Here is a 20906-nt window from a genome sequence, read left to right on the forward strand (position 1 = left end):
ATAATAATTCTATACAATATGAGCACCGTTAAACAAATGAGACGTCGTGTGCGATTGCTGTCTGTCTGTCGCTATTAACTGCTACATAGAGTAAAAATAGACAACTGAGGCAGAGTAACCTCTTTATTGAAATCTAACGATTTGGATATGGTGGTCAGATTGTTCCTTTAGTGTGTCAGTGTAATTATGAACAAGACTATCTCCAAAATATTGCTTCAGATCATCTACCTACCACGAATACTCATTGCACGAAAAAGAAGAAGAATAAGGTACTTATAGTAAGAGCTAGCTTCCATTTTTTGTGCCACACATATCCCGTAGGAACAATTTTCTCAATAAACAGGCTATCTAGCACGGAAATAATGTTTCATTAGATAAATAAAGAGTATAGTGCAAAAATGATGGAGTGCTGCAGTATCTGAAAAAAAAAAACTTCATTGATCTAGTACGGAACAATATATTAAGAAGTACTGCAGTTGCAGAACAAATTTTAATACGGAGGAAATATTCATAAACCATTTTATTATTCCAAACTTTCCTACATCCTACCACCAGACACATAATTGTGCAAAGTTGACGTTTCTTTCTTCATATTTCCAACATGGCGACTTTATTTAAGTCATTAGTTGTGTGTTAATGCTTGGGGTGGTTCCAACAATTGTGGTTGAATTTACTGGCGCTGTGATGTCTCCAGATTATAGAGGAGGTGTGTTATTATAAAAGTTGTGGCATAGACTAAAACGGAGGTGTTGTGGGGATTACAAATGTTTTGTTTACAATAATAGTCCTTCTCTGTGAACATTTCCAGTTCTATTGATTAGAAAGACTAGGCGCTACAGCCGATAACCGGTATGGATATCAAAATAATAGCTAGGTTGGGGATAAAAGCTAGAAGTCTGATAAAGTTATTCTAAAAATGTTCCTTCTTCTTTCTGGGTAAATTGCTACCAGTAATTTAGTCTCCATTATTTTGAAACAATCTAAATCACATACAGTTTAAGAACACACGTAACCACCATAATAGTGGGGTATTTTTGTGACAAACAATCATATAACGAGATAAATCTTACATTAGTGACATTCACACCTATCTTCAGATCTCAATGCCACACATCAAAATCGCATTTGTTCATGTGAAACTTGAAACAATGAATTTTTTGAACTTCATTATTTAACGCTTACTGCATTGTCGTATAGTGATATCTTGACGATTTTAAAATTGACCTTATCTGCTAGCTGTTTTTGCGGTATTACTCATATCGGGGTATACTCCTTTATGACTCTGCCTCCTCTTTAGGTATATAATTCGTTTTCGTTTCAAAGTATGTAGTATAAGTGGTATCTAATGTCAGGTCTTACACTACGGTACGTATGGCGCTAAGGCGATTATCACACCGCCCCGCATGATGCAGCGTAGCGCGTGGATGCGTTTTTTTCTGTTGCTTGTAAATATCTCCGTTTGTATGGAAAACACGCATAGTCCAACACACTGAAAATGCATCCACGCGCGTTCATGCGGATCACGCGCATACACGCGGAGAAACATGCACCCCCGCGCGTAGGTGCGGGGCGAGACGCAAGGTATGGCACACTGAATCCCGCAGTGCCGCGCGTGATTTTGAATGGGCGTGACGTGTATATTTGAAAATGGAACTCGATGAGAGCCGCCATGCGTGAATCTACAAAACGCACCTACGCGCGTGATTGCGCAAAAAACCCGCACGATGATGCAGATCTGCACTCCCGCAGGAACGCGCGTAGGTGCGTCGACACGCAAGATGCAGCGTGATGAGATCACCTTAGGTGATCTTCACACTGCCCCGCATATTTTTACAAACGGAGATATTTACAAGCAACGGAAAAAAAACGCATCCACGCACTACGCTGCATCATGCGGGGCAGTGTGATAATCGCCTAAACCACAGAAAACAATTAATGGCCTGACTACAAAAACTTTAACCACTGTTTTATACTTGTCTAAAAAAAATGTGGCTCCAAAATGAACCATATGTCAACGTCATAATTTGACGTTTTTTTAGACAAGTCTTAATCTGACGTTAATTAGTTTTTGTGGTAAGACGGTAATAGTTTAATTGTATATCAGGTGTGTCGTTCATAATCACATTAAATCCTATGGCATATACTTTATAATATTCTATGGCGAATTGTAAAAAAAATAACCTAATCCATTCAGTGGTTTAACCACAGGAGTCATTTTTCGTTTTTATAATTTACAACATCATGTGTAAAGCAGAGATAAAGTTAGGAATATCGAATGTTTTGATCGGTTGACAGCTGTCAGTTTTCAAGGGAGAATTTCAGTTGTTTGTAATGACCAGTAATGACTGACTTTTATATGGTGTTCTAATTTTCGCACATTTTTATTCTATTTACTTTGTTTGAAAAATTCATTTTTTTGATTTTTATTTATTTTTCTTTTTTCTTTGTGTTATTCGACATATATTAACCAGTATATTAACTTATTTCATTTAATGTGATTGTGAACGACACACCCGATATTATGTGCCTGCAATAATTTCAGTCACATCTTAGACACCATTGGCTGTGTTTCGGATGGCACGTTAAACTGTAGGTCCCGGTTGTCATTGAACATCCTTGGCAGTCGTTACGGGTAGTCAGAAGCCAGTAAGTCTGACACCAGTCTAACCAAGGGGTATCGGGTTGCCCGGGTAACTGGGTTGGGGAGGTCAGATAGGCAGTCGCTTCTTGTAAAGCACTGGTACTCAGCTGAATCCGGTTAGACTGGAAGCCGACCCCAACATGATTGGGAAAAAGGCTCGGAGGAATAATTTCAGTCACATTTTTTGCCAATTGATTCAAGTGACATCTAGCGGCAGTTGGGTGAACTGCTCGAGTTTGTAGAAGGGAGTGATACTAAACTGATGCACGAGACCCAAACTCGGCACAGTTGGGTGAGAACTCCTTTTTGGTTTGCTAGATGGCAGATATTGAAGACTTTAAAATTATGAAAAATAAATTCATACATGAGATACTGAAGCGTGATTCCAATATCTCACTGGTGGTTTAAGTACTCAGACTTTCTGTAATCCAACGTGCCGAAAGGACTGACAACGATAATATGCCTTGATGTGCTTTCTAAGGAATGGATGTTAAATCTAGGACAAAGAAGGTGGCTCAAATCACCCAATCGTCCAATATGTATTTTCCTTAATTTTTCAGTGCTAACAAGCCATAAAATTATGACGAGAAATAATTAGCCCAACTACACTCTAACAGTACACCGATAACGTCCAAAGTGACATGTGATATCGTAAATCAGTAAAAAACCCAAGCCTGGACATCAGAGTTTGTTATTTCGTTCCTATCAATCATCTTTCTGATAACAAAGCTTTCACGGTAATGGACTACCTTACAAATGTTATCTCGAGTATAGAATATGGACACTCAATGAATATTCAGTAAAATATATTCAGTTTACGGGTCATGTTTTCGGTAGAAAGTTGGATCACAGTGGTGTTGAAGAGCTATCGAAATATTCATAAGCTGAAAATTAAGCTATAGATGAAAATGTAAGCATAAATAATAAAGAACAAGATAAAATAATTTGAGGACATAGAAATTATGATTATTTATTGTTTTACAGATAACAGTCAATGAAGTGATAAAGTGAATAGAAGTGAAACATTCAATATGGATGATTGTAACTTTGATGATGTGGATACCAAGTCGGTTTCCAATTTAACTGCTGATGATGTGGCAAATGTAAGTAAATTACTGATTGATGATTGTTACGATTTAGAAGGAAAAAATAGAAAAGGATGAAATACTTTGTTTAAAAAAATAGGTTTACATGATACTTTATGTTGAAGATGAAATTCAACTTCCTAAATCAAAATCAATAAATAATGAAGACTGATTCAAAATCTAGTACACATTGTACAATCTATTTTCAGATAGACACATCGCAAATCCCCTTCCCCAATACCTTATGGCACGTGAAACCAGCCCAAGAAATAGCCTTGAAGACAACAGCGATGTTAGTAATTGGCATTGCAGGGATCTTCCTAAATTCAATAATATTGATCATTCTTATCAGGAATAAATGGCTCTGGTCTGCCAGTAATTGCTTGATTGGAAACTTGGCGCTGACGGATTTGATGACATTGGTCATCTGTCCTTGGTTCATGCTTGTTAGGGATTTCTATCAGAACTATGTTTTGAAGAACTTTGGTTGCCGATTTGAAGGGTTCCTCCAGGGTAAGTTCAGTAGTTCTATATTCTTTAGATTTTAAATCAACGGTACCTATATGCTTTTTGCAATATTTTACATTAATTATTTCAATGATTTCTTGTATTATTCGAATAGAATTTAAATTCTGCCTTTTATTTACGTAACACAAGGTTCATAATTGGACAGATCAAATATTTTGTATGGTTCATGAAACAACATTTTCAGCCTCTTTCCTTCTATCAAGCGTATGTGCCATCCTGCTAGTGTCTTACGACCGAATGGCAGCTGCTGCTCTTACTGCAGAAGCGAGAATCACAATCAAAGCTGCTCCCAGGCTGATTATAGCATCGTGGATTTGTTCTTGTGCTTTATCCTTGCCATGGACAATAAAGAGGTATTATATGGTAAGTTTTTAGTACTATTATATTTTTCTCTAGGATTTTTTCATAGGACATAGGACCACCATTCTATAAGTTAAATCGTTTTTGCTTGTTGCATTATGCGACTTGGTCCTAATTGATTTCTCGTTTAAGACTACTTATTTAATTAATTTTGTATGTAGGAACGACAATGGCTGGATTACTTGGAAAGTTTCTGCGTGGAAGATGTTGCAGTTCTTGGCATATACTGGCATTTCATATTGATGCTTTTGGTCTGGGTTCCCCTTGGTCTAATGCTTATAACTGTAAGTTGATCAATATTGTTCTTCTTGTTAGATGATCTTTAACCAATGCTTACCTTTTATTTCTTGATGTAATCTTGATTTGGCCGAGCTTCGAATTCCGTATCAATCTTTTTTAAGTACATTATTAAACGACTGTAGAATCTGTACTTATTAAGATTTTCATAATCGCTAAAGCGAAAAGTTGTCTACATTATAAAATATTCTATAGAGACTAAGTATGTTACACTCTGACTAACTACAAATTCCACAGTATGGAACAATAATGTGGCGTCTAGAATGCAGTGTTCGGGAGTTATCGGCTAGAGGAGGCGGTCGATCCATCGCCAGGGCTAGAAGTCGGGCCTTGAGGATTACGGCTTGTGTGCTCCTTGCTGGTGTGGCCTGCAGAGTACCATACACTGCCTTGATTTACTGGAGAAATAACTTGGAGCCACTGATTAATGCGGTAAGGACTGCTCCTGACTGGATCCAGGACTGGATCTGCCATAACTTTTCTTCATTATTTGTTACAAATCTTACTAAAGTAATATAGAGGAATACCTACAGATAAATCGTTTGATATTCACATTTAGAGTATATAAATACAGTTAGGTACCTACTTGACTAATATTGTTGGGTTCTTAAACTTTGTTTTACCCATAATAACTGAATGAATTGTCTTTAAATAGACGAACCTTATGCCTTTTCATTATATTGTATAGTTATTGAGACATGAGACCCCCGAAAAATAAGGCATGTAGATTCCAATATGCAAGGGCCTCTAGTTTGTGGTTTTATCAATCTTTATTTTCAGGTCGAAGGAAGTTACGAAATAATGTGGTTTTCCGCAAACTTCCTCATGTACATGAATTGTGCTGTCAATCCTCTTATCTACGGGTTTACCAATGCGAGGTTCAGGAAAGCTATGGACAGGACTCCTGGTATCGCCTGCTTTAAGTTCGGAATGTGGTGTTGTATCTGTACTATGGTAAGCTTACACAATTTAGTTCTTTATAAACCCTGCAAATTGAAACGAGACTACAAAAAATCTTTGCAAAGATTGAATTTTTTTTATAACTACACAGATTTATGAGTATTTTTCCCTATTTTGAGTAGACTCCATCGCCAGTAAATTGAATTGATATAGATATGCGCATTATAGGTATTTGAGATAACAAACACTTAAAAATTATAGATAGTACTGGCTGTTTTCCCGCGGATTCACCCGCAAGAACTTTTTCCCGTATTTAGCCTGCCTTCCTCGGAGGTAGTTTCCCAATAAATAAATCATTTTCCGAATTAGTTCAGTATTTTCGTAGCCTCTAGAAGAGAGAGGATATTATTGTAGGTATAGTATAACAATACTGGATTTTCACAATTTCAGTTAAACAAGAAACGAGTGCAAATTGAAGACAAGAATACAGAGAAGGTTTTCGTGATCGGTAACTCGCCTAAACCTGAGAAAAAACTATCTCGAGCGATAAAGAACATACTGCACATCAAGAAAGATTGTCTGGATTTCAGTATAAAGGCTGATGAAGTGACTACTAAGCCTACTAAAGTAACGCCTGTTAAGACGGAACCAGTCTAAAAAAGCCAGATAGAAATATACAATGGAGACAATCACACACTTAAGACGTATTTTCTAAAAATATTTGATTTGGTAGAAAGTACACATTTCCACATGAAAGATGACAATAATTGAAGAAAAAGTAAGAAACAAGGTTCACATAAATGAAAATTGTACTCAGCTTGCATCATTGATACTTTATACAGGGTGGCCCATCGATAGGCGTCCAAAAGAAAAATTTAGAAACTCTATGCTATGGGGTATCCGAATCCCATGTATGTTCAGCGATTTTTTGTACTTTAGGAGCTAAAATTATTTTTAATTTTTTCCGTAATTTTCATTTCAACATTGTTTTTTCTATTTTATCTTTTTTTCCCTAACTTTTATAGATGTTTTTTATCGTGTAATTAATCATCACGATAGAGCTAACACCTGAAAAAAAGCAGTTTGGCTAAACATTCTAGAACTTACATAAAATTTTATCTGAAGTTCAAAATTACTGTTGGAGTTCAGTATCCAAAAATGTTAAGGGCTTAAAAAAAATAATAAGGGGTGCCAGAGGTTTCTAAACATTCTTAAAAACTGCTAACAACCTGTGACAATAAATATCATTCATAAAAATCAGACCTTAATAGTGGTTTTTCTCCTGTTTAAAAATAATTCTAGTTCCTAAAGTACAAAAAATCGCTGAACATACATGGGGGTGATTCGGATACCACATTGCATAGAGCTTCTAATTTTTTCTTTTGGACGCCTATGGATGGGCCACCCTGTATAGAAATAAATAACACAAGTATATACCTACCAGATATAAATATAGTGTCGTTTTTTAGCTGGCAGCTATTTAATATTTTACATCTTTTTCCTACCAACCTATAAAGTACGTGCTCGCAAATTTTTACATTTATATTTTATGGTATTCATAATTATATTTATGAATCAACTCTTTAAATATTTTATCGTATAACATATTGTTAATCTAGCTTAGTGATAATATAGGATTTAAGCAATTAAGGTATACAAGGTGTTGGTTTGCATTTGTGCCATACTTCAGGAGGAGGTCATAAAATACGTAAATAATCGATTGGAATTACATTGGACGAGAAATAGCTAATATGTACTGCTTTTTTTGTTATTGTAATGTCGTAGTACTTCAGAAGTAATCCAATTTTATGAATGAAAATTATGAACAATCGTTGCGTATGCTTTGTGTTTGCGTTTGTGTGAGGGCGCAGCACGGTTTTAAGGCCAGTAACACACGCGTCAAGTTCAAATACGGCTAGATGACATTGAAGGAATTCCGAAAAAAAAATTAAAAAAAAAATACGTACCAATTTTCTTATTGATTTGGGTCGAGAATCATTAGCATAATTACGTCCTTGACTATGGCACGGATGCAAATCAACAGCTTGTATAAAATAAACGTATATCTTGTGTTAATAATTTAATACGAATACATTATTATTGAGACACCGTTTCGCATTTTAATTTCCTTTTCAAAAACCTCCTTAACATTAATAATTATAATAAATCTTATTGAAAATAAATACGTACATTTAAGAATACATTTCCTTGTTTGTAAGTAAATTCATTAAGTTATATAAGGTAAAACAAAGTTTAGTATTTTTAAGTTCAAAGAGTTCATGGCAACGTAACAGCCGCAATCGCTCAGAATGATCAACCCTTGGTGCAGTCGGTCCATGAATCAGTAGCCATGGTGAATCCCAGCTATCATTTGATCAACTTTTGAGCAATCGTTACGGGTTGTCCTCAGCCTTATCAGGGAATATTGGGTCGCCCAAGTAAATGTTGAGAACATTAGATGATAGTCGCTCCATATAAAATACTGGTGACAAATGATAATGAGTATGTCTTAAGTTTCCGGAGCTGTAGCATCTAGTAGTTGTGTCAGTTCGCTTATCTTCGTCTCCAGCGTATCTTTCATGCTGGGTTCTATCCTCAATATATTTGTTGCCTCTTGGAGTAATGTTAGACTCTCCATCAGCTCATCCTGAAAAGAACAAACAATGCAGATATTTTAGTTTTATAATCTGTTACTTATACTTTGGGACTATAGGACTAATTTAATAAAATTAAATTATAAATTTAAGAAAATCCATCCTTCATCCTTGGTAGTCGTACTATCCGTAAGGTAGTCAGAAGCCAGTAAGTCTGACACCAGTCTAATCAAGGGGTATCGGGTTGCCCGGGCAACTGGGTTGAGGAGGTCAGATAGGCAGTCGCTTCTTGTAAAGCACTGGTACTCAGCTGAATCCGGTTAGACTGGAAGCCGACCCCAACATAGTTGGGAAAAGGCTTGGAGGAGGATGATAATTTAAAAAAAAAACCCCGACCCAAAAAAAGTACGCAATTATAATGACAAAAGGTTAAAATTGCTAAACCCTATAAAAAGCAAAAAATAACTTTTAACACTACTTAAGTACCAACTAAAGCATGTCAGACTAAACAAAATTTTGTCGTTTCGGGGGCCAAAAAGAATTTCAGTGAAAGGTAGCCCGGGTGATGTATATCCGGAGTCCGCAGTTTTCCCTACGGTAACACTAATGCATGTATATGTATGTCGTTCAGTAGCAAACTAACACGCTGATACAATACGTCAACTTATATTTTAGATAATTTATTTTAAAAAATATAATTCAAGTACGTTTAAACCACTTTAAAGCTTAGCTTCTATGACAATAATTATTTGATATAACAAAGATTATATTGAAGCACCTAATAAAATCAATGAGACATACCAAACAAAACGTAAAAAAGTACATTACATACTTCAAAAAAATTGCAATCCAGATATATTATAGTGATATAAACAGATTTTTATGATAGTATCATGTTGATCATCACTTTGTTTTAAAATATAGGCCAACGATGTCACCAGACGAAAGTTTATTAAATCTGGCGATCATCCAAATCGTATAAAATGCTATCTAGTAGATAGAATGTGAAGTTACTATTATTGTAGATCGATGAAAGAGTGGAATAGTTAAGTTTGAAAAGCTAAATAATAAAATAAATAAAACACGTTCAATCTAAAAGAAATCGTGTCTACATCCTCGTATGTAGCTGTATCGATTGATTGTCAATTTACCTACTTTATTGTGTTACTAAAGCAATCAATAGTTCGATGCTATCAATCGTTGGTCAACGCCATCGTATGGAAGCGATAATTTAACTGTCGATCGATATCTACTAAACGATTCATAGCATCGATCGAGGTTCGATTGATGTCTGGTAACATCCTAAGACCTTTGGGCCTTCCATCGAGGCTTTAGTAGTAGATAGCGCATTTTGCCAATCATGTTTAAAACTTTTGTCATGATGTTGTAATATCGCATAATTTCAATTGATTTAAATAATTTCTTAGCTTTAATCCAAATTGTTATTAATTGTAAATCAGAAACCCCTAACAACATTTTTCAGTACGAATCTAAAATTATATTTTAACTTACTCCTCAACAAAATTATTTAATCTCCATGCAATTACATAAAAGTGTCACAATAATAATAAAACATGGTAATTACTATTTAGCAAAAAATCTAGTGGCTTGCGACTTCCAATTAACTATTTATACCCGACAATCATAAATGTCAACTGAAAGCCATTTGGACTACACTCATCTTGTGTTCTGTCCTGTAGCTACTAATATTACACTGCAATGTTTAATCTGACTGCTATGTAATAATGATAATTTAGATTTCAATGCGATACTAGATTTAATTTTAATCTTGGCTTTGTATTTTATGTTGTCTATCTGTTGGAACACTTTACATAAGTCTAGTCAAACAAGGATGAATTCAACGTCATGTAATTTCAAAATTATCGCAATACTGCTGTCTATGCCAAGGTCCATACAAACAAACCGCTACATTATTTACTGCTTTTCTGAAAATAATTTCAAACAATATGAAATGAGATTGCAAAGACTTGCTTAGGTATTGTTGACATTAAAGCACTCTTCTAAACTGTGGCCAACAGTGTAGTTAGCACATAAATGTTTTTATTTTGTAATACGCTAACTGTACCTACACATTGGAAATATCCTTGATTGTTAAAAAAAGAACCTACAATCAATTTCATAAGTAGGTACAAACTAAGACAATTTTTACCTGAGCAGCAGCCTTCGTGATCTTTCCAGTTTCGAATTCCCTTTTGGTCTTCATGGTCATAGCACCCTGTAGCTCCAGGAGAAGCGTTCCTCTGAACTTGGACCAGCCTGGTTCCAGTTTATCAGCTATCTCCAACAACTCGTGACAGAGATCCAACTTTCTTTGCAGGAGAGCGTTGGGTAGTTCTGGAAAAGAATTGTTTGGTAATGTTAGCACGTTCGTACAACGGGCTTTGTAAGTCTTCTATGCCTGACGATTTTGGTGACAAATGAACCACTTCTCCTAAGCAAAATTTTACGTAGGATGTATGTGTGAATATCTATGTGCGAAACCGTATGATTTTATATTGCGGTAATTGCTCAAAGACAAAACTTATTTGAGTTGAAGACTTGCACTAAAGTGCATGAAAGCTTTGGTTAATTAAAATAAAAACAAAGGTAAGTTAAAACAAAATGAATAATCTACAAATCTATACTAATATTATAAAGATTTAAACTTTGTTTGTTTGTTTGGTTGTAATGAATAGGCTCAAAAACTATTGGACCGATTTAAAAAATTCTTTCACCATTCGAAAGCTACATTATCCACGAGTAACATAGGCTATATTTTATCCCGGTACGGCAGTAGTTACCACGGGACACGGGTGAAACCGCTGGAAAACGGCTAGTGTTTTATATTTAGACTCGTTACATATCATGCCAGGTCTTAATTCATATAAACATGCCTGAGGAGACGAATATTTATGAGTTGAGATGAGTATTTAGTTAAACAAACATTGTTTCTAATTTTACTTGCATTATTAGCGCTTTTAGAATACATCCATCCATTTTATTTGTTAAGAAGAAAACAGCTTTGCATAGGACATCCAACAGTATATCTGTTATTGTGATGATTTTTTTTTAGGAAGCATGTGGAACAGCGGAAAGTAACGTAAAAAACGCTACCACTAAAATAAAAGTTTAATAATAATTATGTATGTGAACTAATGACCGCTTAAAATAGCGTAGTTCGTCTGTCAGCGTTCCAATTCAATTCTATTGAAAGGAAAATGTGGTTCATGGATATATAAAAAAAAAATATGCATTATGTGCATGTACGTACAACGTATACCTATGTGTTGGATAATATTGAGATTACTGTAATTTATCGTAATATCCATAGTTAAACAATTCGTTGTTATGTTTACAAAATCTATCGAAGTGTCAAAATGTTATTTTTGTATTATGTAGCTACACTGTTCTAAATGAGGTTAAAATCACACGGTCTAAAAATACACTTCAATCACTGGCTCTAGTTTAAAAACAAATGTACTTATATACCTGTTAAACTATATCCTTTATAGTTCCCATATATTTGTACTAATGCCAACTTGGCTTGTACTACCAAATGATTGGTAGGATGGAGTGTTTGACTATACTTCTCAATGAACTCTTCAAACTCATTTGGTACAGTCTTGTTCAATTTCTGAAGATCTTGTTTCAGAGCGTTGTTGCCCCAAACCATCTGCTTGCTTAAAATAAAGTGTTCGCATTTTTCACATTTCCATGGTGCGGTTTCGTCCAGCGGATTTGTTGAAACAATCATAGCACCACGCCATTCAGTTTTGGGACCAAAAGGATTGTTGCATACGGAACAGTATATGTTCCCCAAGTGAGTACCCAACTCTGTTGGATCCTTACATCTTTCACATTCACAGTCAAACAATTTACTTGTCTGTAAATGCTTTCGTCTATCCAAGGTCCCCCATAATGATTGAGTATACGTCGCCGTTATCAAATCGCCCTTCGATATCGGTACTGTAGCTATTACCGCCATGTGAAAATCATCGCCCAAAAATGTGTGCTTCGTATTAGGCTTGCAGCTATGATCCATCATTGAAGCTGTCAAATAAATAGCTCGCAATCGCCTAGACCCATCTGGCGACCGTACATCAAAGGAGTTCGTGTCAAATATAGATGCGACCTTCAATATAGTTTCTTCGTCGAATGGCAGTCCAAGCACTTGTACTACGAACGTCACTAAATTAGCCTTTAAAATCGTATACAGAGGGGTGTTTATCCTATCTTCCAAATGGGACTCAAGATGCATTATGTTCTCATACTGAAGTGGGTTGGAGGTACTCATCAACAAAACTCTGAGTGGCGATATAACACAGTAGGCCGCTTGAACTTTGTTAGGGCCTTGGTATTTAATATCACATTTATATTTCCTGTCTGTCATAGCTTTGCACTCCGGTTTGTGAACTTCAGCCGCTTCACACTCAGGACCACACATTGGCCAGTTGCACTTGGAACACTTATAATAATCCCAATTGCTGTGGAATTCCTTTGGATCCAAACTTTTGCCGCACGTTAAACAGACAGTTGGACATGTGATTCTTGGTCCAATCACTGCTGGTTTCTCCTTGATGATCATTTCACCTTGCTGTATATCTCTTGTGGCGACCATGTGGCGTCCCAACGTGTCCGAATACTGGATCTTGAAGGCGCAGCACTTGAACTTGTGTCCTTCCCGCCATCCTAGCTTCTGATGGGGTCTGGAGCAGTAGTACACCAGCTTGCAACCACCACAGATCTGGTTTGCTGGTTGTTGGCAAACCTCGCAGGTTGGCATTTCGCAAAATTCTAAGGCACTCGTTTATTAGGCCGAGATGCACGCCCGCTCCGCTTGGTATCAAACACAATACTCGTTCTAAATAGACATGCATAATTAACAAGACAGTAAAGATTTGGGAACAGTGCCAACAGAATTGAGTATTAATGCCCTTTGTACAATATACTGCTGCAATATCTGCTGGTTATTTTCATTTAATTCACGCTTTGCTTTCAATAAATCCGATGTGACTGACCCTCTTTTTTAATGCATTGTTATTTGTTTATTGTTTGCATTTAACCATGTATTGCAACAGCACTAAAGGTATCGCTTGACTACTTATTATATGCTATCTTCGGATCATCACCCTACTTTCAAATACCAAAAAGAGCGTCTTTTTTAATAAGAGAAGAATAGACAATGCAAAAAAATATAAGTAGGCATTAAGTAGGCATGTCACATATGGTTTCTAAGATAAGGATTTATTTTTTTCTATCACGTAAAAGAAACCAAATTATTTCACGTACGTGTGCAACAAGTTTTAGAATGGCTTAGAAATGAAACAGCTGTTATATTGTGGTACAAGATTTGGCAATGTAGTGTTTGGCTTCATAGTATTTATGCTATTCAGACTGTCTGGTACTGTTAGGAATCTTAGAAGTGCAAAATAAGGTAGTTGTTCAAAACTCAATTGTATTTCTAAAGTCATTACGTTGAAATTAGAAATGGACTGATCACTGAATACCACAAACTGGTGAGGAGTTCTAAAGGAAAATATCAATTTTCGAGAGTAAGTGGATATCTGTGCTTACATTCAATGTAAATCCTACATTGGATGTAGGTATGAGATGATACATTAAAAAACATTAAATGTTTCACTTTTACTACCGTTAAGCTCTCTTTAATGTTCACCAATAAATTCACATAAATCCACCGCTGAAAGTTTTTTCATAAATCGTTGGAAGATGTTTTTTTTAGTTCATTCACGTTTGTTACGCAATGGAAAGCTATAGTCAGTCATACATAGAGCAACTGCCAGTTGCTCACGCGCAGTGGTAACTTTTCCAGTTTTTTGGAGAAAAAACGAACGGTTCTACGCAAATTGTGAAAAAAATTGGGTGATTTACGAGTGGTGTTAAAAATTTTGGAATATAATTTCAATAAAATATGTAAGTTATATATTTTATGTTATTTTCTGGATAATAATTTGGAATGTCAGCTGAGTAATATGATGAGTAAGAAACATTAAAGACAGATTTAAATTATAATGTGACGCGTAAAGAGTTCTATATAAATAATGCTATGCAATGAAGTGAGCTCATAAAAATTATAGAAGTCATCCAAGAAAAATAACGACTAAATACTAAAATCTTCATATTTTAGCTAGTTAATATAATGGAAATACTGAAAAAAAAAAATATTATTGTGATACAAATCGGCTAGGAATCAAATACATGTATAGGTCTTCTCAATTTACTGCTAATCTGACGTCATCATCATATAGGATCGTACTAAAATAGAATCGCTAAGCAATTGTAATTTAGAACAATCGTTTGGCGATATAACTGAAGTAAATACGGTTCTTATTAAAAATACAATTATCTAACTATTACATTTTGAGAGAAAGACACAAGTAAAACTTACTTTTCTAAAAAAGAAACGTGGTATTGTCATTTTCTAGTATTCAATGGACGTACTTATCTTTAAAAGTATATTGCTATGATATTTCAGTATCAGATCTATTGATAGGTATACAAAAAATCGGATCACATAAACTTTTACGTTTACGCGATAGCTTCGAACGACATAGTGACCTAGATATTTTATACAGAGAACGTAAGTCAACATGCCGAATATTTGTATCCGAATGTTATAGATATGTACCTAATAGCAAGCTGAAAAAAATATTTGTATGTTTGTTTGCTTCACCGCTCGAATCTCAAAAAGTTAGACAGGCCATTTATTGTGATAGGTTATCAAGTTAATATAAGCTATTTATCCCGAAACGAGCAGTAGTTTCCACGGTATGAGGGAAACCTCTGGTGGAAAATAGTATTCTGTAAAAAGAATTCTTAGAGAACCAAACATCGTCAAAAACCAACGTTTTAAGAGCATTAATGAACTGTTGATGAATACGGAAGCCAAAAAGAATGCAGAAGATATTTTCAAAGAACCAGATTTTACAAGATATGCCCCAAAAATAGAATAGTAACCCATTTAAATGTTTCGTCCATGGAAAAGTGCAGCATTTGCCAAATGAAATTTATGTTTGGACAGACAAAATACACACGAGAGAATTTATTACACCTACAAATATTATGAATGTCATGCTTTACGAGGATTTCATTTCATCTGGAAATGCTGGAGTATTTAGGCTTACTAGCGTTTAAATCAACACTAAGATGCTGATTTAAACGCTACTAAACCAATATTATAAAGAAGAAGAGCTTTTTGCTTGAACACACGAACACAATATTTACTTAGGTACTGAACTGATAAAAAAAAAATCTTCTAGTTTGACAGCTCATGTAGCAAGGAAAGTAAGGCTACTTTTTATCAGGGTGCGCGGGCTATGCTGCCGACAAACTGTGATGGGAGGATTTATAAATTGTAAAACTTTGATGGACCAAATTATTTTTCACCTGACTAGAATGAAGACTCTGAACTCTGAACTGAGTCTGAAGCTAGTAACATTATGAGTTTGTTTCTATGCTTGAGCGCCTTATCGCAGGAATCGCTGGGCCTGCATTTTGCGAATCCATTTTGAGGGCGGGAAGATGGAACCCTGTTAGTTCATATGCATGAGATTAGGATCACCTACATCCTGCATCCAAATCCTCGATTTACACTAAATATTATTATATTTTCTAATTGTCATTGAACATCCTTAGCAGTCGTTACGGGTAGTCAGCCAGTAAGTCTGACACCAGTCTAACCAAGGGGTATTGGGTTGCCCGGGTACCTGGGTTGAGGAGGTCAGATAGGAAGTCACTCCTTGTAAAGCGCTGGTATTCAGCTGAATCCGGTGAGACTGGAAGCCGACCCCAACATAGTTGGGAAAAGGCTCGAAAGATGATGATGAAGGTGGAACCTTCGCTGTTAGTTCATATGCATGAGATGAGGATCACCTACATCCTGCATCCAATCCTCGATTTACCCTAAATATTATTACCTTTTCTAACATTTGATTAATTTTGGATTACATAAAATAATTAGGCCTGACAGTGCAGAGATCATTACTCTAATCATTGCGACCCTGACATCAATGAGATGGACTGAGCGATAGCTGCCAAATTGTCAACTGTGACAAATGTGTCGATTACTGCTGATTTATTTCGATCATCTATTAGATTAGAAAATACGCTATTTCTCTTTTCGTTATCAATAGTTTTGCTTTCATTTATTGTATCATCCCGATGTTTTATTTATTTGCTTATGAAATATTATTGTTTCAACAATAATTAATTTATTGATTTGATTCGGCATCATAATTTTATCTTCAGTTAAATTCATCAGTCATCAAAGTTTTACAAATTATATAACCATGTACAAATGTTATAGGAAAGACTTCAACAATATTCTGGATTGCAGTTTTCATGGTTTATGATAAAAATTGACTACACTAACATTATTTCTTTATTTTTCAGAAAAATGGCTGAGCAAAACGGTACCAGTGAATTAGCTTACGTAGTAAGTTATTGAAATATATTTCATAAATATAAAAACTCAAAAGGTTCAAGGATAATATGATACTACCCATTTTTTACAAAACATTACTAGAATTAAATATGAAAGATATTGTAACAAGCTACATCTAGCGGATAAATAGTGAACTCTTTACCACGCTTCGTGCCCCAACGTCATGTACCACAAAAGTATTACTTCATAATTTCCTTCATGCAATAATTTATTTATGCTGTTACTAGATGGCGTTCATCACCAATCATCAATTCCACCTCACTCCTGAAATAAAATGAAGGGTCCATCTACACTTCATAGAAATACAATAATATAAAAATGTAAAGTAATTTGTTGATACATTTCGCGTCGGCTGTCGAAGTAAAATTTGAACAAGAGTTACACGGTATTAGTACGAAAATGTTTGAGAGTTAAATAAATGTTCAAGTCATACACGAAAGTATGATCTTTCCTATGGCTCAACTATTGCCTAATTATTTATTTTATGTTACGTTTCAGATCTTACCTTGAGCATATATTAGTGTCTAGCACACCTTTCCATGAAGAACGAATGGGACTTGTTCAACGTGTATTGATAACAAAATATTTATAAAATCCATGTAATTTTTATTAATGTCTTAAGTCCATGAAGCATGGATAACTTAAAACTTAAGTAACTTTAAATGCATGTAGCGTATACCTACCTTTACGGGACTGAAACGGTTATAGCTAAGTTAATATATTATGTTAGTGCAATTAAAGGACAATGGGCAGATTGGTATACCCCACCAATAGCAATGTCATATATATCATTGGATAGGCCTTTTTATGTAGAACAATATTTACTATGACAGCTTTGCTGAAATGTTTGTCCGTTCTGAGATATAGATCAAAAACTGTGCAAAAGTTAGAACTAAGTAATCTATTGATAACTCAAGTTTTTAAAGGAAAATCTAAGAACTACTAAGTGTAAGTCTTGTATATGAAAGAAAATCAGATTACAGTATTGATTAGCATCAGTTTTAAGATTGTTTGTTATCTATATCTCAGAACGGACAAACAATAGAACAAAGCTGTCATAGTAAATGTTGTTCCAGTTAAAAAGACCTATCCAATGATATGTATGACTTTCCTATTGGTGCGGTTTCTCACTACGCCCAACATCCAGTTGGTACAATAAAAGGTTGAAATGCTACATAATAGTAACAATTATGGATCCTAACGGGCACAGTAGTACTTACAAGACTTAAAGTTATTAGTACTTAGATTTTCCTTTAAAAACTTGAGGTATCAATAGATTACTTAGTTCTAACTTTAGCACAGTTTTTGATCTATATCTCAGAACGGACAAACATTTCAGCAAAGCTGTCATAGTAAATCTTGTCCTACATAAAAAGGCCTATCCAATGATATATATGACATTCCTATTGGTGGGGTATACCAGGTCCCATATATTTGTGCCCATTGTCCTTTGCACTTTTTTGTGTTTGAATCACTAATAATAGCTTCAAAACACTTTTCCAGGTTCATACATCAGAGGATCTTGGTAGATATCTAGTTGCTGCTCGAGATCTGACTCCAGGAGACCTGGTCCTCACTGAAAGACCTCTGGTCTTTGGACCCAAGGGTATGCTGGACCCTGAAGCAATTATGCCTTGCGTTGGTTGTTACAAACCAGTATTAACCGAGGCAGGAGAACGATGCGCTAAGTAAGTTTTTGAGAATGATGAGTTAAATAAAAAAGTGAAGACAGATGTAAATAAAATAATATTAAAGTAAATAATTTAAGGGCCGGATATATGATTTAAGGATAATTAAAAGATATAACAACAGCTTATGTGAGGAAAATATGTCATATGGCTTCATATACCTATTCCTCAGGTAGCCATAACTGATGATAGAAAAAACGGCCCTTATTGACACAGCTGACTACAAGCTAAACAGAAAGTAATGTCACTTATCTGCTGGCTGTTGTTGTTTCTGAATAACGATTTAATTTGCTTTAGCGGCTCTTTCTCGACATAAACTTCAAACACAAATTTATGTGTACAGGTGTGGCTGGCCAGTTTGTTCAGGCAACTGTCCAGGACTAAAAGACTCAAGACATCATGCTGCTGAATGTGCTATTCTCAGTCTCAGACCTGAATGTGTTGTCAATGACATGGCTGATTACTACAGGTACATTATCCTTACTTTGTTACTTAACTTTCAAATTCAAATAAACTCTAATCTGTCTCTCTAATCTGTGTGGCCAGTGGCTTTCACGTCACAATTCAATCGATTTCAATGAAAATTAATACACAGATAGTTCAGAACCTGAGAAAGGATAAAGACTATTTTGTCTATCCGGGTACGGAAATAGTTTCCCCGGGACATAGGCGAAGAACAGCTAGTTCTCCACAAATCTTTAAGCAAACATCTCGTGAAATAAAACACTTTCTTTTCCAGGCATGATGCTTTGCTTCCATTGAGATGCGTTCTTCTCCAGAAGACAGATCCTGAAGGTTGGAAGAACTTATTGGATATGCAGTCGCACATGGAATCTCGGATACCGGGCACTGAAGCTTACGAGTACGTTAATTATTCTCCTTATTATTTTAGTCATTAAGATTTTGACACAATATACAAATAACTAAGTAACTGTTCGTAAATTTTGAAATCATGTCTTATTTTTATTTACAGTGAGGCGAACGAATTTATCGTTGAATATCTTATGAACAACTTCATCAGCAAATTGGGTGAAAAAGAAAGTAAATCATACGCGATCACTTCAGAATTACTTCATAGAATTTGTGGGATCATCGACACAAACGCCCTAGAGATTCGATTACCTGAAGGAGCAGAACTTAATGCCTTGTATTCTAACACTTGTAAAATGGAACATAGTTGCATACCAAACACTAAGCATACTTTTAGTCTTACACCAAAAGATAGAAAAGATTTGTACAAAATTACCATAAAAGCCGTTGTTCCAGTAGTAAAGGATTATCACATATCAACAATGTATAGTCATGCTTTATGGGGTACTCAGGCAAGGAGGCAACATTTGAAGGATACAAAATTCTTCGCTTGCAAATGCCCAAGATGTAGTGACCCAACTGAACTTGGAACTTATCTAAGTGCCATGAAATGCTTAGGTGATGGTACAAACCCATGTGATGGGATACATTTGCCAGAAGATCCTTTGGATGATGAAACAGATTGGTCATGCAGCAAATGTCCAGCCAAAGTGAGCAATTCCCAAGTAAATATGGTGATATCTCAAATGGGGGAAGATGTTGAAAATGTCCTAATGATGGGAGGTTCTGTAACAGTGTTAGAGAATCTTTTATTCAGGTTATCAACATTTTTGCATCCGAATCATTACCATATGTATACGATTAAGCATTCTTTAGTACAACTGTATGGAAGGCAGCCAGGATACACGTCGAAAGAATATTTGGAGAAGAAAATCAAAATATGCAGAGAGTTGATAGCTATTACAAAGACTTTAGATCCGGGGAATGCTAGACTTAGTTTATATAATAGTGTATTACAACATGAATTACATTCTGCTTTATTGATAAAGGCAAAAGATTTAAATGATGATGATTTAAAACCGTTGATGACTGAAGCTAAACTAGCAATAGAAGACGCATTGAATTCTCTAAAAGATGATATGGAAGAAATTTCTGGAAAGAAACTACAGTCTGTTATTGAAGACAGTAAAAGAGAATTTGAAAAGTTTTGTAAACAAAAGAAGTTGACTCTTTAGATGTTTTCATTAAAAGATTTGTTTGTATCTTTATTGTGTTTTATTCAAGTCCTTTTTACTGTCTGTCATCCTTCACAAAATATGGGCCAATTTTTTTATCGAATTGTTTTGTATTATAATAGTTCCAAAATAAAGTTCATTACAGTTTTACAAACTTTATAGTCCTCCATGGGTAAAAAGTTTCATGTTATATCCTTGGAATAAAATGGTAACCGTGAAACATTCTACACAACATTAATTAGTCCCTCAGAAGTCCTAAGAACTCTTAAGACATACCTAACTACATACTTAAAGGTTCGTAGGACCT

At 35.2% G+C, this 20906-nt stretch overlaps 3 protein-coding genes across 6 annotated transcripts; 2 read left to right on the forward strand and 1 right to left on the reverse strand.

Annotated features, from left to right (window-relative positions):
• Positions 1–3454: 3454 nt before the first annotated feature.
• On the forward strand, positions 3455–6764 carry LOC124638948 (neuropeptide receptor 22). Its single transcript, XM_047176125.1, has 8 exons — positions 3455–3551; positions 3626–3744; positions 3936–4239; positions 4439–4617; positions 4776–4898; positions 5149–5343; positions 5692–5865; positions 6262–6764. The coding sequence occupies exons 2-8, from the start codon at positions 3673–3675 to the stop codon at positions 6466–6468; spliced, it is 1254 nt and encodes a 417-aa protein (XP_047032081.1). The 5' UTR covers positions 3455–3551; positions 3626–3672; the 3' UTR covers positions 6469–6764.
• A 1114-nt stretch (positions 6765–7878) lies between these two features.
• LOC124639167 (SET domain-containing protein SmydA-8) lies at positions 7879–13267 on the reverse strand. Its single transcript, XM_047176403.1, has 3 exons — positions 11895–13267; positions 10576–10760; positions 7879–8458 (listed from the first exon to the last, which is right to left on the reverse strand). Exons 1-3 carry the CDS (start codon positions 13186–13188, stop codon positions 8321–8323), a joined length of 1617 nt encoding a protein of 538 aa, XP_047032359.1. The 5' UTR covers positions 13189–13267; the 3' UTR covers positions 7879–8320.
• Positions 13268–13791: 524 nt separating this feature from the next.
• Positions 13792–20626, forward strand: LOC124639061 (SET domain-containing protein SmydA-8-like). Of its 4 annotated transcripts, none has more exons than XM_047176283.1 (6): positions 13792–13839; positions 16815–16857; positions 18370–18554; positions 18898–19023; positions 19294–19416; positions 19528–20626. In XM_047176283.1, exons 2-6 carry the CDS (start codon positions 16819–16821, stop codon positions 20597–20599), a joined length of 1545 nt encoding a protein of 514 aa, XP_047032239.1. In that variant the 5' UTR covers positions 13792–13839; positions 16815–16818; the 3' UTR covers positions 20600–20626. The 4 variants fall into 4 exon arrangements, with proteins under 4 accessions (XP_047032239.1, XP_047032235.1, XP_047032238.1 ...); XM_047176279.1 differs by having other exon boundaries at positions 13819–13957; XM_047176282.1 differs by lacking the exon at positions 13792–13839 and adding an exon at positions 13853–13921.
• The last annotated feature ends 280 nt before the right edge of the window (positions 20627–20906 follow it).

The sequence above is a fragment of the Helicoverpa zea genome, chromosome 18 (genome assembly GCF_022581195.2).
Source record: "Helicoverpa zea isolate HzStark_Cry1AcR chromosome 18, ilHelZeax1.1, whole genome shotgun sequence".
Taxonomy (NCBI): Eukaryota; Metazoa; Arthropoda; class Insecta; order Lepidoptera; family Noctuidae; genus Helicoverpa; species Helicoverpa zea.

Excerpts from the sequence above, each read along its gene's own strand:
- LOC124639061 (XM_047176283.1), top strand. The coding sequence starts at position 16,819 with ATGGCTGAGCAAAACGGTACCAGTGAATTAGCTTACGTA. Across the intron at positions 16,858-18,369 it reads CCAGTGAATTAGCTTACGTA|GTTCATACATCAGAGGATCT; the intron begins GTAAGTTATTGA and ends ACACTTTTCCAG. Across the intron at positions 19,417-19,527 it reads CCGGGCACTGAAGCTTACGA|TGAGGCGAACGAATTTATCG; the intron begins GTACGTTAATTA and ends TTTTATTTACAG.
- LOC124639167 (XM_047176403.1), bottom strand. The coding sequence starts at position 13,188 with ATGCCAACCTGCGAGGTTTGCCAACAACCAGCAAACCAGATCTGTGGT. Across the intron at positions 10,761-11,894 it reads TAAAGGATATAGTTTAACAG|AACTACCCAACGCTCTCCTG; the intron begins GTATATAAGTAC and ends ATTCTTTTCCAG. Across the intron at positions 8,459-10,575 it reads TCACGAAGGCTGCTGCTCAG|GATGAGCTGATGGAGAGTCT; the intron begins GTAAAAATTGTC and ends TGTTCTTTTCAG.
- LOC124638948 (XM_047176125.1), top strand. The coding sequence starts at position 3,673 with ATGGATGATTGTAACTTTGATGATGTGGATACCAAGTCGGTTTCCAAT. Across the intron at positions 4,618-4,775 it reads CAATAAAGAGGTATTATATG|GAACGACAATGGCTGGATTA; the intron begins GTAAGTTTTTAG and ends TTTTGTATGTAG. Across the intron at positions 4,899-5,148 it reads TTGGTCTAATGCTTATAACT|TATGGAACAATAATGTGGCG; the intron begins GTAAGTTGATCA and ends CAAATTCCACAG.